This window comes from Gossypium arboreum, chromosome 5 (genome assembly GCF_025698485.1).
Source record: "Gossypium arboreum isolate Shixiya-1 chromosome 5, ASM2569848v2, whole genome shotgun sequence".
NCBI classification, from domain to species: domain Eukaryota; kingdom Viridiplantae; phylum Streptophyta; class Magnoliopsida; order Malvales; family Malvaceae; genus Gossypium; species Gossypium arboreum.
This window is the reverse complement of record NC_069074.1, coordinates 71,828,880-71,843,535: the sequence shown is the minus strand read 5'-3', so window position 1 is coordinate 71,843,535 and position 14,656 is coordinate 71,828,880. Positions and strand designations below refer to the sequence as shown.

At 36.5% G+C, this 14,656-nt stretch overlaps 1 protein-coding gene across 1 annotated transcript; it reads right to left on the bottom strand.

Moving 5' to 3' along the window:
- Positions 1 to 1,965: 1,965 nt before the first annotated feature.
- Positions 1,966 to 2,772, bottom strand: LOC108451660 (uncharacterized). The gene has a single exon (XM_017749325.1). The coding sequence runs from the start codon at positions 2,770 to 2,772 to the stop codon at positions 1,966 to 1,968; it is 807 nt and encodes a 268-aa protein (XP_017604814.1).
- Positions 2,773 to 14,656: the final 11,884 nt, after the last annotated feature.

The window sequence follows — 14,656 nt, the reverse complement described above, 5'->3', positions numbered from 1 at the left end:
CGGACTGTCCTGAAAGCAATGAATTAATAGCTTGTCATTATTGACGTATCCCATCATTCGCCTACAAAACATAGTGATATAAGCTTCAAGGAAGCTCATTCCATTGTACTTTTCAAATTCAGGCATTTTAAACTTGGGGGGAAGGACAAATTCTGAGACCAAACTCAGGTCCTTAGCATCAATCCCTTGATAACTATCTGTGCTTTCCATAGCTCTGAATTTTTCCTCCAACCATTTACAGCGTTCCTCTAATTGCTTCTGTGATTCCATCCTTGACTTTTCTTCTTCTGCAACTTCATCCAAATCAGGAACAGGCTGATAATTCGAGTTATTAACAGGGTTAGAGCCTGAGCCAGCTTGGAAATTCATCAGTATCGAAGCTCCGGTCTGAATCTGTTGAGGCATAATCGTAATAGATGGTCTTTTTAGATTAATCTCAGGCTTCGTTGGTACATGTGTCAAAGTGAAGCCAGGAGGGTATTGAAGATCTTCATTAGTTTCCTCAACATTGTCCATAGGGCCCTTTCCTTTATCCGTTCTTCCCATCAACAATTGGGACAACTGACTCATCATTTCTCTTTGGAATTCCATCATTTGTTCTTTCATCTCTCGCTGAATATTGGCTAGCTGCTCTTGCATCTGTGACTACATCTGTTCTTGCATGTCCTTTTGCATTTGCTCCAATTTCTCAAGTCTTTTATCCATTGACTTTTTCCTTGTACCGTAAGGGTGCGTAGTTGGTTGGTTTTCGTTGGTTTCCATATTACTGAAATGATTTTTTTTAATTAATTAGAAACCTTTTATGACCTTTAATGCATAATGATGTGATGTAATGCAAATGCATGAATGCAAAGCAGGCATCAATTTTGATTCAATTCCCTTTAGAAAACTTCACTAGAAAATAAAATTCTTTTACATAAAGCTGAGTTACAAATAAAAATTCGCTCTAGTACTCAAAGTCTTAATTTTCCTAAGCAACGAGGCTAGCTCCTGCCCGCGATCTGACTCCAGCTCGTACTTTACGCTCAGTGTGTCCACTTGTACTGCTAAAGCTTGCAAGTAATTAGCTACCTCCCGAATCTGGGTTATGGCTTCCCCCATAAGGTAATCCCTGTTTCTGACTTGGTCTTGTGCATGGTGAAGCTGCTCCTTCCAACGCTCCTCATTTACCTCAAAAAATTGAATCCGCATATCACAGTTTTGTAGTGACGCTTCTAATTCTTCTATTTTTCCTTTCATTTCTTCTATCTTACTCAAGCTTGCTCTCAACTCTATTGCGATATTGCGGCTTTAATACTGATGAAGAGACTTCTCGAGTTTTGCCACTCTAGCCCTTAATTCACCTCGTTCGTTTCTGCTTTCTGACAGACTCTTCTTTAAATCCTCATTTCGTGCCTGAGCCTCTCGGAATTTTCTTTCCCATCGATCGGCTTTGGTCTTTTCCTCTCGAATTTCATGGCGCCATTGTTTGGAAGTTTTACCTAACCCTGCAATCCTCATAGACAGGCATAACTTCTTATAATCTGTCTTTAAACTGTCTAGATCTTCTTCGGCCTTACTTTTCCCTTTTCTCCACTTCTCAGCTTCTGACCTCTGAACATCAACGTCTAATCTTAGATGCATCTTCTCTTCTTCCAATTGTTCGATCTTTTTCCCAAGCTCAGAACTCTTCTTCTCGAAGTCTTACTTTATAATTTCCAACTCTGACAGGGCGATTTGTAATTGTTCTACCATAGGTCGAGTATTTTCCAAGCTTGGCCTAGGAACATTATCATTAACCCTCTTCCTAAACCATCAATCATACTCAGGCGTCACCATGGAACCGACAGCCAACCTCTTCATCCAGCGAGTTTTCTTTCAAGCATCCGTTGGCTCCCGCACTTTCTTCTTATAGTGGTCACCTTTGAAGGAGAATTCACACAGAGCAAGCCCGTATGTCGCGGGTACAAACTGTCTCGATTTATACTATCTTAATGCAAGCAATGGAGTATATCCAATAACTCCCCAAATTCCTAACAACGACACCCAATCAAAGTTCCCACATCGATACATGATCTCATCAAGAACCATCCAATAAGCTTTCCACTTTATATCCCTCTCCTTGAGGTTTTGGAGGATTTCCATCCACTTCTCCTCTGAGATATCCTCTCTCCTTTGTATGGTTGCGTCCTCTTTTAACGGGGAATAACCTTCGGAAAAGACCCGATAAGAAACCTTGTCTATCTTCCAAAAGTGCCCATGAAACCACACCATCAATAGTTGTGCACATCCAATAAAACTCCCCTTGCCCGTCTTCCTACACGTACTCAAGGATCTGAATGTCTCAGCCAATATTACTGGTACAGGTGTGATTCCCTTCTCAAGATGTTCGAATAAGTCAATGACTGCCTCGTCCACGTGCCTTAAAGCCTTAGGAAAAATTACCAATCCATAGAGGCTTAAGGCAAAGATATCGACCCTCTTTCTTTCATCTGGATGAGTTAAAACCAAATCTCGCAAATTCTCCCAAGGGATACATTTACTATCTCCTTTTTGTTGAATCCGAGCAGAGACCCAAGGCTCGCTCATCCCTGAAATGTTCATCAATTTCTTTGCGAAAGTTTGACCATTAAAAACCCTGGCATAAGTCTTTCTAACTTGAATTTTTGGACACCTAAGCAGAGTAGTATATTCCTCCACAGTAGTTACTAAATCCACTTCTCCAAAAGTGAAACACTTGTAAGTAGAATTCCAAAATTGCACCATAACTCGAAACATATGCTTGTCCACCATAATATCTAGCAAGTAGGATATATCACCATAACTTTGATAAAAAAATTGCTTCGTCCCTTCATCCCAACGAGCCCATATATCTCTGAACTCTTGCAACTCATTCTATGCTACATTGATGCGAGTGAATTCCTGTAACTCTGATGTACATCCTTCTTCCAAGCTATCCCCTTTCTCTGATTGTAACTTCTCTAACCATACGCTGACGGCTGCATTATCCTCAACTTTATTAAGAAATTCATTCTCTATGTCAAACTTTCTAACTTAGTCATCAAATACAAATTAACACCTCCTTTAGTATGCAATGTCATGTAAAACACAGTCAAAACAAAACACAGGTTAGTATCAAATAATAGTGATAAATGCAAGCACATAAATGATAATTACAACACATATACGGGTAAATACTAAGGCTTGATGTGGCTCCACCCAAGGATAGCTCCTAAGGTTCGCTATATGTGGTTCGGTTCTAAAGACAAGGTACCTGAACTAGCAGATTCCTCAATCCTCACCCATTATACGCTCATATAGATCGAGTTCGGTTCAGGGGGATACATTTCCCTATGACCATGCGGAGATGAAAATCTCACGAAATCATAGGTACGGATGTACCCCGGAAGCAATCCACTAGCTCATGCGGAGGTGAAAACCTCACGAAAGCATAGTTTCTTACTCCCACTTAGAAGGTGTGACCACAGCGGTCATATAATGCAATGCAATATTATTCTAAAAGCCCAGACCATAACAATCATACAAACAAATGCAATCATGATTTTCAAAACAAATTATCGATTTTTAACAAAAGGACAGCAAACAATCAATTTTATGGCTTGACTATTTTGTTCGATCCCCAGTGGAGTCACCAAGCTATCGAAACCATTTTTGAATTTTAAAGAAAAACGGGGAATCAACTTTTTGAAAATAAAACGTGGAGTCGCCACCAATCCTTTTGGTTTAGGTGTGATCGGATCACCTAAGAATTTGGTTATTTTAATAAAATATTTCTTTTTACTAAAACAACGATTTTGGCCTACGTAAATATGAGAAAACGGGTTCGGGAGTCGGTTACATATGAGGAAGGATTAGCACCCTCATTACGCCCAAAATTAGTACCAAATTGATTAGATACTGTCCTTATGTCTAAAATTTAAAAATGTTTTTTGAAATGTGGTTCCTTTTAATAACATTTGAATAACCCGAGTTGGTCGTCAAAATCTTCTTGTTTCAGAGGAATACAGCATCACATCCAGCACGATACGACACGATCCTTTATACCCTCGAAAACACGATAAATTTCGACTTCCAAATGTTTATATGTTAAAAATTACAAAAGGATGTCCAATTATTTAGTCCAACGAAAAACTGAAACCTAGCACTGTAGGGCACGATCCTCGAATTTCCAAACATTGAGCATTGCCTCGCCTTAGAAAACACGAGTGAAATTCCAAAGGAATATTTGATTATTTTGAACAAACGGGAAATCAAAACCCAACACGATAGGGCACTATTCCCTGATTTTCCAAACATCAAATATTGCCTTCGCTTTAAAGAGTTTTTAAAGACATGAGTGAAATTCTAAAGGGACATTCGATATTTTGAACAAACGAGAAATTGCAACCCAGCACGATAGGGCACGATTCCGCGAATTGCCAAACATCGAACATCGCCTTCGTTTTAAAGAATTTTTAAATGAATAATTATAGAACTAGCTTAAAACGCATTAATTCGACTTGAAATAAAACAGAATTAATCTTAAAGATTTGAACCTTATAAAAAAAATTTGCAAACCAAGTGGAAAACAATGATATGGAATAATGTACACACATAAGATACAATACCAATTAACAAACTAATAACCAAGTATGGATAATCTAAGACAAATATAGTCGAAATTCTAAACATGGGTGGAGAATAATCGATATAACAATAAAATGAACAAATAATATACAACGATAATATACATGGCATAATATAAAACGATCAATGCAAGATGTATAGAACAAAATAGCAATTTGAAGTTAAAGTGATATAAGACATTTTTTAAATAATGACACATAATTTATATGCAAAATAAACGTTTGAATCAAATTATATGCAAAATATTTTAAACACAAATTCATTTAAAATTGATAATGTACATGATAACTTAAATAATATATAATATGAAAGAATAATAAAAATACATGATAAGGTATAATACACGTAATAGATTTACAAAACGTGCATATATAAATAGATTTATTGTAAAAATATCATGAGATTAATAATATATATAAAAATTTAAGTTAATCTATAAATTCTATACGTACCATTATATCAAAACATTTAAATGAGATACTATATAAAACATAAAAATAATATAATATAAAGAAACATCCAAAATAATACTTTTATAAATACAAAGATGAAGTTCCAAAAATAGTTTCATATATGTATAAAAAAAACTTAGTAAATCATAAAGCAATAAGTATTTTTAAATAATAATAAAAATCTATTAAAGTAATGAATGTATTAATATATATATATATTAATATTTAAACAAGAAGTTATATAAGAATGTTAAAATAGCTTAATGCAAAAAGAAATTTAAAGTGATGATTTTATAAAACAAAATAAAGTCATGCATGTATAAATATATATATATATATAGAAATAAAAATATTGTACAAAATATTAAAATAATCTAATAATAAAAAAATCTCCAAAATAATTGTACAAATAAGTAGTTAAGAATAAAAGGGCTATAAAATAAAGAGGCTTAATTAGAATTAAACTAAAACAAAAGGGATAATTTGAAAATAAAATAATAATAATAATAAAAGGGTCCAATAGGTAAAACGCACAAATGCGTAAGGGCTCAAACTGGAAATAATCCAGGCCCCAAAACATTGCACACAAGCGCGGACTAAAATGAAATAGTGCACAGACTTTTGGGGAAAATTAAAAAAAATAAAATGCCAATAGGGGTCAACTGAAATGAGGCGCAAAAGGGAGGGATTAACTGTGCAAATTCCCCATTTGAAGCTCAGAGGCGCGGTTCCGGGTCCTGGAACGGGTCAACGCGCGGAGCCCCCCCTAAACGATTCTGTTTTTGAAGCCACTGAATCAGGCTCAAAACGAGCCGTATTCAGTCGTTTAAAAGGGCCAAATTTTGGCTATTCAGCCACTTTAACCCTAGCCCCCGTTTCTTCCTCACCAACCGACCTCTAGCACTCCTCTTCAAGCACCGATTCACCTCCCTAAATGGCGAACGGTGTTTTCATGCCTTGAGGGACATTTTTTTAGCCTCATGATTTCATTTTGACTTTGATTTCGACGAAACCAAAAGAGATCTACGGCATGTTTGCAAGGTAAGTCCTCTATTTTATTTCGTTACACTAAAAAAAACGACAAGAAAGAAATGAAACAGATTCGAAGAACAGAAATATAAGGTGCTTGAAATCACCTTTCAATAATTTTTTATTGCTCTTCTATTTAATATGCATTTTTTTGCGTGTTTTTTTTTGTGAGTAATATGCCTTTGTGTGTAACCGGTTACAAAGATTAAAAATCTTGGCTTTATAGCTGAAAAGAAAGAAATAAATAAAAAAATACAATATTTGTTCCTGTTTGCTGTGCGTTCATCCTTTTTGCAGGTATTGGTGTGCGTGGCGCGAGTACGAGGGCTGTGCTACCTTACGGAGGCACGGGCGTGGCTGTTGGAGGGTATGGAGGCTGGGGCTGCTGTCCGGTTGTGCCGCAAAGGGGAAGAAACCCTAGTGTTCTTGTTCCTAAAATGTTTCGGGCCATTTGGGCCTTGTAACTTTGGGTTGTTTTGTAAAAGGGCTATTGGGTTTAATTAACGGGCTGAACTTGTTTAAAAACTGGACTGTTGTAACATTTTTTGTGATTTATTTTTGTATTTTTTTTGTTTTTTGTTTATTTTGTCTTTGCACGGGCCCGGGCCAAAATTGGGCCTTACAATTATAATATAGAGAAAAATGGGGACAAATCCACTTGATCACATACCTCAATTTGCCAAGCCATTTTTTCCCATTAATTGGGAGAAGGCTTTTATTCAAAAATGGTAAAATCGCCATATTAGCCATCTATCTTCCCTCTACTTCACACAAGCTTCCCGACATCCTTAATTTCTTATAAAAAGGTCCAAAATCCACCCAAATTAATTCCAACAAAACTCACTTCCAAATTAAATTTACCATCGCCAGCCTAAGTCAATGCTCAAATGGTGACTCAAGAATTTGGGGTCGTTACAGTTATGGACTCATCTAGAAGCTTATTATTCTAGCTTAGGAGTTTTGCATCACCATTCAAGATTTTGAGATTGTTATGTATCTATGTTGGTTGTCATTTGGATAAGAATCATGGCATGCACATAAAGGCTTAAATTGAATTTGTGTTTGTAAATTGATTTGTGATTCAATACCCATTAATGTTCTTAAATGAACTTGTGTTTGTATGGTTGCAAATTCCCTTTTTGAATATGTTTTATGGTTTCCTTGATAAGGGGTGTTTTGTGATGGTTTTAAGGTGTTTTTAACTTGAATTTTTGGTCCCCTACCTCTGGGTCTCAAGACATGGCACTTATGTCTCAAGATACATTGGTCAAAATACTCAAATTCTACTTTAGGGAGCTAATGTCTCGAGACATTGCTACCTTATACTTCCAAACACATGTTTTTAAGCCTCAAAATGGTTCTAAATAATGTCTGAATGTTTTCATTTCATAATGAGACTTTGGGAGGGTCATAAATGACTTTCAAAACCTATTAACTACTAGGAAAACGTGTGAAAATGGCTAATTCAATTTTGACTTTGGATTTAACATTTTTCTTATTCAAATCCACTTTGAAAAGATACCTTTTAAAACACCCAAGTGTTCCAAAATTTCTTTTATGATTTGGGTATGTCCAAACCTCTCCGATATTATTTTAAATGACTTCAAAATGTTTCTCATTGGCACTTGGGTGCATCTCATTTGCCCTTGTGCATATACATTGGGCACTTTCGTGTCCTATTTTGGAGTGTTAGAGAAATCGTGTTTTTACATGCATTAGAGCATTTATGCTCATTTGGCGCTTGTGTGCATTATTGTAGAGTATTAAGGGTCAACCAATGTATCCATTCTTCATTCCATAATTTGTCAACAGGGGCTAAAAATTTTTATATGAACTTATGTTATGATGAAATGTAATGGAATGAGAAATATGAAAGATTATTATTTATGGAATTGCGTGGACAATATTAAAAGACAATGCTTAGGTGAATTCTATTTGAAATGATCATGTGAATTATTATTAAAGGTTCTTATTAGATGAGTGTCATAACGTTGCTTACATAAGAGTACGGAGACCTAGTAAGCAAAGCTAGACACGGAAGGACTAAATTACGTAGAGTCACCACTAACCAATTAGGGCTAGGTTGGTTAGCTACCTATCGTCTAAAAATCTGGAATTAATACTACAGAAAAATCTTAAAAATCTAGAGTCATTACCAAATTTCGGGTTCAAGAGTACGGTTACGTGTGGGGAAGGTTATAGCACCCCCACAACGCCTATCCGGGGATAGTCCTATGAGGTCTTGAGAGCTAGATTTTTTTATTTAAGCATATTAATGTCTTAATTTAAGCTAAAATCTTAGGGAAATCTTAAATAAAAACTCTAAAGGAAATGCCTCTGGTTTACTTGTTTCTCGATTAAGATGTGTTCACCAAACTTATCTAATTTGAAACTTAAATTAGAGATTTTTACTTTTAATGGGAACCCTAAAAGATACCTAAATAATTCTAGTAAAATACCTTCAATTCCTAAAATTAATTCTATTTTAGAATTCTAAAAAAAAAAACTAAAAATTACCAATGAATTAAGAGAAATATTAAATTACATCTACAACTTATTCAATATTTTATTATTATTATTATTTTTTAAAGGATTTAATTAATAACATTGAACCTATTAAAATCTTATGAAAGTATCCTATGTCGGGTTTATGATTTATTGATGTGGTCGTTGAGAACACCAAAAATATCCTATTCCCTGTAAAATAATGAAAAAGAAATAGAAAAGGGGAAGTAGGGTCGAATCCTCAGGGACCGGATTATACGAATGCTTGTCTCTCGAAATCCTGGGCAGAATCGTACCCAAGAAAACCTCGCGTTCTGGAAAAAAATAAAAAGCAGAATTTAAGAATTGATTTTGAAAGCGAAAATAAAATAAAAGCAAATTTAAAGTTTATTGAAATTATGATTACGAAAATAATAAAAATAATAAAGAGAGTTTTAAGAGAAAAGAAATTCTTATGGGAAAGTTCCAGCCTCCGGTTGTCTCATTCTTCCTTGGGTTCAATCCTTGGCTTTTGGATGATCCTTCTCGACTCGAGTAAGCCAGTTATAGTGGAAGAGGACGCCTACGACCACCAGCTCCAAAGATTAGACTTACGATTTTTAGGGAACCTGACTCTAGCCAGTAATCTATGCTAGATCAACGCTTCTCAATGGCGAATCCCACGCCATGTTGTCTCTTTGGCTCGCCAACCTCTGACGCAGTAAGTTAACAAACCGACTATGCAATCCTTCCAAAACATACAAAGCGGCCGCCTTTGCATATGCTGAAAAGCTTACTTCTTAAGGGCCATGGACGGAGCGTCGGCCAGTAGTCTTGAAACGATGAATACTTGACGAGAAGGCTAAGTACGGATTCTAGGCCTCAAGAACCTTTTTGGGGAAATATTGACAACTTTTGGCTAGAAGGGTTTTAGTGGCTCATGATAATTGTGGGAAAGAAAATAAATAAAAATATGGAAAAAGAAATTTTATTGAAAAGAAATATGAAAGAACAAAAGACTTTTGGGGGAGAGTGTTTACAGAAAAAGTTCCTCCCAAATAGAGCCACTTCACCCCCTATTTATAGTGCTAGGGAGATAGTCTAATTGAACTTAAATTCTAAAAAGATAAATACATTTAATTAAGATAAACAAAGATAATTAAAATAAAATCCTAAATTTGAATAACCTAACAATTATCTTAATATTAATTATCCTAATAGAATAAAATAAAATAGAGTCTTCCAAAATAAAATCTCTTCTATTTGCTTTTAAGTCCTTGTGCCTTCCATGTTCTCACTTTTGGCACCATATTTGTCCCACGTTGCATATTGGCCCATTTAATCTCCGAATTGACGCTTTTTCTCTTGAATTTACTTTTCGCCTCCAATTTAGTCCCTAAAAGATAAAAAGACATAAATAGCTCAAATTAGTAGGCTCAAGCTCAAAATAAACACATGATTAATATATAAAACACATCATTTTAGAGTATTATCAAATTCCCCTACTTAGCCCATGCTTGCCTTCAAGTATGGTTCCTATCGATCGTGAAAGCTAGATTCGCCATAAAAGAAATACCACTCCAAAGTTTCATAAAATTAGTTAAAACGCATATGAAAAATAAAAAGACCTCTAAGCTTGCTTTAAGTAAAAGCAGAAAAAGTATTCCAATTATTTCACACAAAATTAAGATCGACTTGAGTTATGCCATTTAGGTAAATTACCAAACCTACTAAGACACCTTAATTATTTCCTCCTTTAGTCCCCAAGTGCAACTTTATTAGTACTTATTTTTTCTTCTTTTTTTCCTTTTTGATTTTTTATTTTTTAAAATTTATTATTATTTATTTACTTAGGAATATATTAAACCTTTTGACGCTAAGAGAGATGACAACCCAAGCACCCCACCCAAGTACTCATTAACATACTCCTAAAATTATTTATTTCCGGTTAGCGGAGTTTTACCCAACACGTCACACAACCTTTTGACGCAAGTAGAATGACAACCCAAGCACCCTACCCCGGTTACTCAGTTAGTCACGATTTGAGCCATACTCATAACCTTGGCTAGCGGAGTTTTACTTGTCACGTCACACAACCTTTTGACGCGAAGTAGAATGACAACCCAAGCACCCTACCCCGGTTACTCAGTCAGTCACGGTCTAAGCTGTACTCATAACCATGGAAAACATTTATTAAAAATTAAACGATATTTAAAATTCTTGAGAACTCAGGAAAGAAAAAAAAATTAAGTGTCAAAAATAAGTTTCAATAATCACCTAATAGCCATGAACATTAATTAAGCATGCAATCATTTTAAGTGTTCACTTTATATTAAACTTGATCAATTTTACGAAAAGCAAGATAGAATTAACCCTATTAATCACAATTATTTTTAGCCTAATAAAAATAAAACAGTGGAGATGGCATCAATTATGGGAAAAATCATAACTTCCTTAGAAGGTAAGAATCATGCTTGTAGGTCAAACAGTAAGCAATTCCTGGTAAAATCTTGGGCATGAAAAGCGGCAGGATATTCTTAAAATAAATGGGCAGAAACGAGCACAAAACAGCAGCAACAATAATGTGACAGCAAAAATAGCAGATAATAATAACGAAGAATGCCTTCCTCCACTTAAAACACATAGTCCTCGATGTGAAAGTAAAAGGAAAACAAATAGGTGGAGAAAAAAAAAGTTTAGAAAAACTCCCCATGTAGTTACCGTCAGTAGGCGCACACGGTGGAGAAAAAGATGGCGAAACGGCAAGAGGTGGAGACGGGGTGGGTGACGTGGCAACGGCGGTTCAGCTTCGGGTTCTCACCATGGTGGCTGAGAAATCAGCGGTGGGTGGTGGAGGAGAAAGGAGTTGGCGGTTATGGAGAAATTTGGGAAAAGAAGAAAAAAAAATGTAAGGTTTGGGGGTTTTATTTGCTGAAAAGGGGTGTTTGGCTGTAGGTTTTGGGGATTCTAAGGCTGGAATAGGACTGTTTGGCTACAGAGATATGGCATTCTGGGATGGAATAGAACTATTTGGCAGCATGGATAGGGTTGTTTTGGTGCACACTTTCTGTCTTTTTTTTTCTTCGTATTTTAGCTTCATTTCACCGAGATAGAAGAAAATAAATTTATTAATATTTAACTAAAATAAAATAAAAATAAAAGAAAATAATAAATAATAAAAATAAAAATAAAAATAAAAAAAAGATTGGGTTGCCTCCCAACAAGCGCTTGTTTAACGTCGTTAGCTCGACGCCTTGAACAGTTTTATGGTGGTTCTAATTGAATTTTCTCGACCGTGTGGGCCTGGAAAATCTCGTAAAATGGCTTCAGTCGTTGACCATTGACTGTGAACCGCTTTCCTAGTTCTTCACTCTCTATTTCAACTGCGCCATTTGTAAATACTTCAGTCACAATAAAAGGTCCTTGCCACCGAGATCGAAGCTTACCTGGGAATAGCTTTAATACGGAGTTATAAAGCAAAACTCTTTGTCCTACTAAGAAATGCTTCTGAACTATATTTTTGTCATGAAACATCTTGTTTTGTCCTTATAAATTCGAGCATTCTCGTAGGCATCATTGCGAATTTCCTCCAATTCTTGAATGTCCAATTTCCTTGCCTTCCCCGCGGGCTCTAACTCCATGTTACATTGTCGAATAGCCCAATAAGCTTTATGCTCCAACTCTACTGGTAGATGACATGCTTTGCCAAAAACAAGTCGATCGGGTCATGCCAATTGGTCCCTTATACGCCGTCCGATAGGCCCAAAGCGCGTCATTGAGTCAAGACTCCAATCCTTACGGTTGGGTCGAACCATTTTTTCCAAAATTGACTTGATCTCCCTATTTGAAACCTCTGCTAGGCCGTTCGTTTGGGGATGGTAGGCTGTTGCTATACGATGATGAACCCCATATTTTGATAATAGTGCCTCCATGACCTTGTTGCAAAAGTGGGTACCACGATCACTGATCAAAGCTCGAGGTGTTCCAAACCTAGAAAAAATAGTTTGTTTTAGAAACTCCACAATAGTATTAGCATTATCATTGCGAGTAGGATTTGCTTCTATCCACTTAGAAACATAGTCTACTGCAAGAAGTATATATACGTTTCCAAACGAAGAAATAAAGGGGCCCATGAAATCAATGCCCCATACATCAAAAATCTCACATACATGAATCGGGGATAGGGGCATTTGATTTCGTCTAGTGATATTACCAGATCTTGACATTTATCGCAAGACTTACAGAAGTTAAACGCGTCGCGAAAGATTGTAGGCCAATATAGCCCACACTCCAATACCTTGTGAGCTGTCCGTTTAGGGCCAAAGTGACCTCCACAAGCTTCTGTGTGACAAAAAGTAAGGATAGAGGTTACCTCAGTTTCTGGAACACATCGTCGTATTATCTGATCTGAGCAATGTTTCCACAAGTATGGATCGTCCCATATGTAATACCGAGCTTCTCGTCTAAGCTTGTTTTTTACAGATTGAGCTAACTCAGTAGGCAGTGATCCCGTGGTTAAGAGATTAACTATGTCTACATACCACGGATAGTAAGCCTCGGTTGAGAATAAGCTTTCGTCGGGGAACTCATCCTTTATGGGATCATCATCAAATGGAGTTTTTATCTTACTCAAGTGGTCGGCCACCAGGTTTTCACACCCCTTTTTGTCACGAATCTCGATGTCAAATTCTTGGAGCAGTAAAATCCACCTAATGAGCCTTGGCTTTGCTTCCTTCTTTGTGATTAAGTACCTAAGAGCTGCATGGTCAGAAAAAATAATCACCTTAGATCCAATAAATATGATCGAAATTTATCTAAAGCAAACACAATAGCTAAAAGTTCTTTTTCTGTGGTTGTGTAGTTGCTTTGTGCAGCATCTAGGGTCTTTGAGGCGTAACAGATGACATGTGGCTCTTTTGCTATCTTTTGTCCTAATACGGCTCCCACGCTACGTTCGCTTGCATCGCACATAATTTCAAAGGGATAGTTCCAGTCTGGTGCTTGTACTATAGGGGCGGTTATCAACTTTTGCTTAAGTGTATCAAAAGCCTCCTTGCATTTTGAGTCAAACTCAAATTTTTTGTCTTTCTGCAACAGCTCGCACAATGGTTCAGCTATTCTTGAGAAGTTTTTTTATAAAACGCCTGTAAAATCTCATCATACATCTCTGGAAGGTAGCTGGTGCATTGCAAAGTCCAAATGGCATCCTCTTGTATGCAAACGTGCCGAACGGGCATGTAAAACTGGTCTTTTCACGGTCTTACAGCAATAGCAGGATCCGGAAGAAACACGAATATCCATCAAGACAACAAAAGTGAGTTTTACCATTAAACGTTCAAGCATTTGATCTATAAAAGGAAGAGGAAATGATCTTTTCTAGTATAAGCGTTCAACTTCACAATCGATGCGAACGCCACCGTTACGCACTTCGGACCGATACTAAGTCGCCTCAACATTTTTCTTTCTTTCATCACGCTGTTTTTTTGGGCACGACTTGTCTTGAACTTACCCATCTGCTTGTCGAAATGGGGAAAATGATGTCGACATCCAGCAGACTTAATTATTTCTTTTTCACCACCTCCATCATATTCGGGTTTAAGCGTCTTTGTGCCTCTCTCCTTGGTTTCAGATTCTCCTCCAAGTAAATCTTGTGGGTGCATGTCAAGGGCTTATCCCTTCAAGTCGACAATGGTCCACCAATCACCTCCTTATGACTCTTTAGTACCTGGATCAAACTTTCCTCCTCGGGTTTAGAGAGTTTATTTGAAATTATAATGGGTAAGGTATTACCTTTTCCTAAAATGCATACTTGAGATGCACGGAAGTGGTTTCAATTCCAAATCTGGAGCCCGCTGTGTAAGGTAGAAGTTTAGTTTCTGATGGTGATAATAATGTCTTAACAAATTCATAATCATCATATCTATATTCAAATTCGTCTTCATAAGTTGACTCAAAAGTCTCGTCCACTAATGAGTCAATCAGGTCGACGCAGTTTACGCTCAAGATTTCGCTTGGATGGCTAATGGCATCGTAAACATTGAATTTCACGATCTCCCCATCAAATT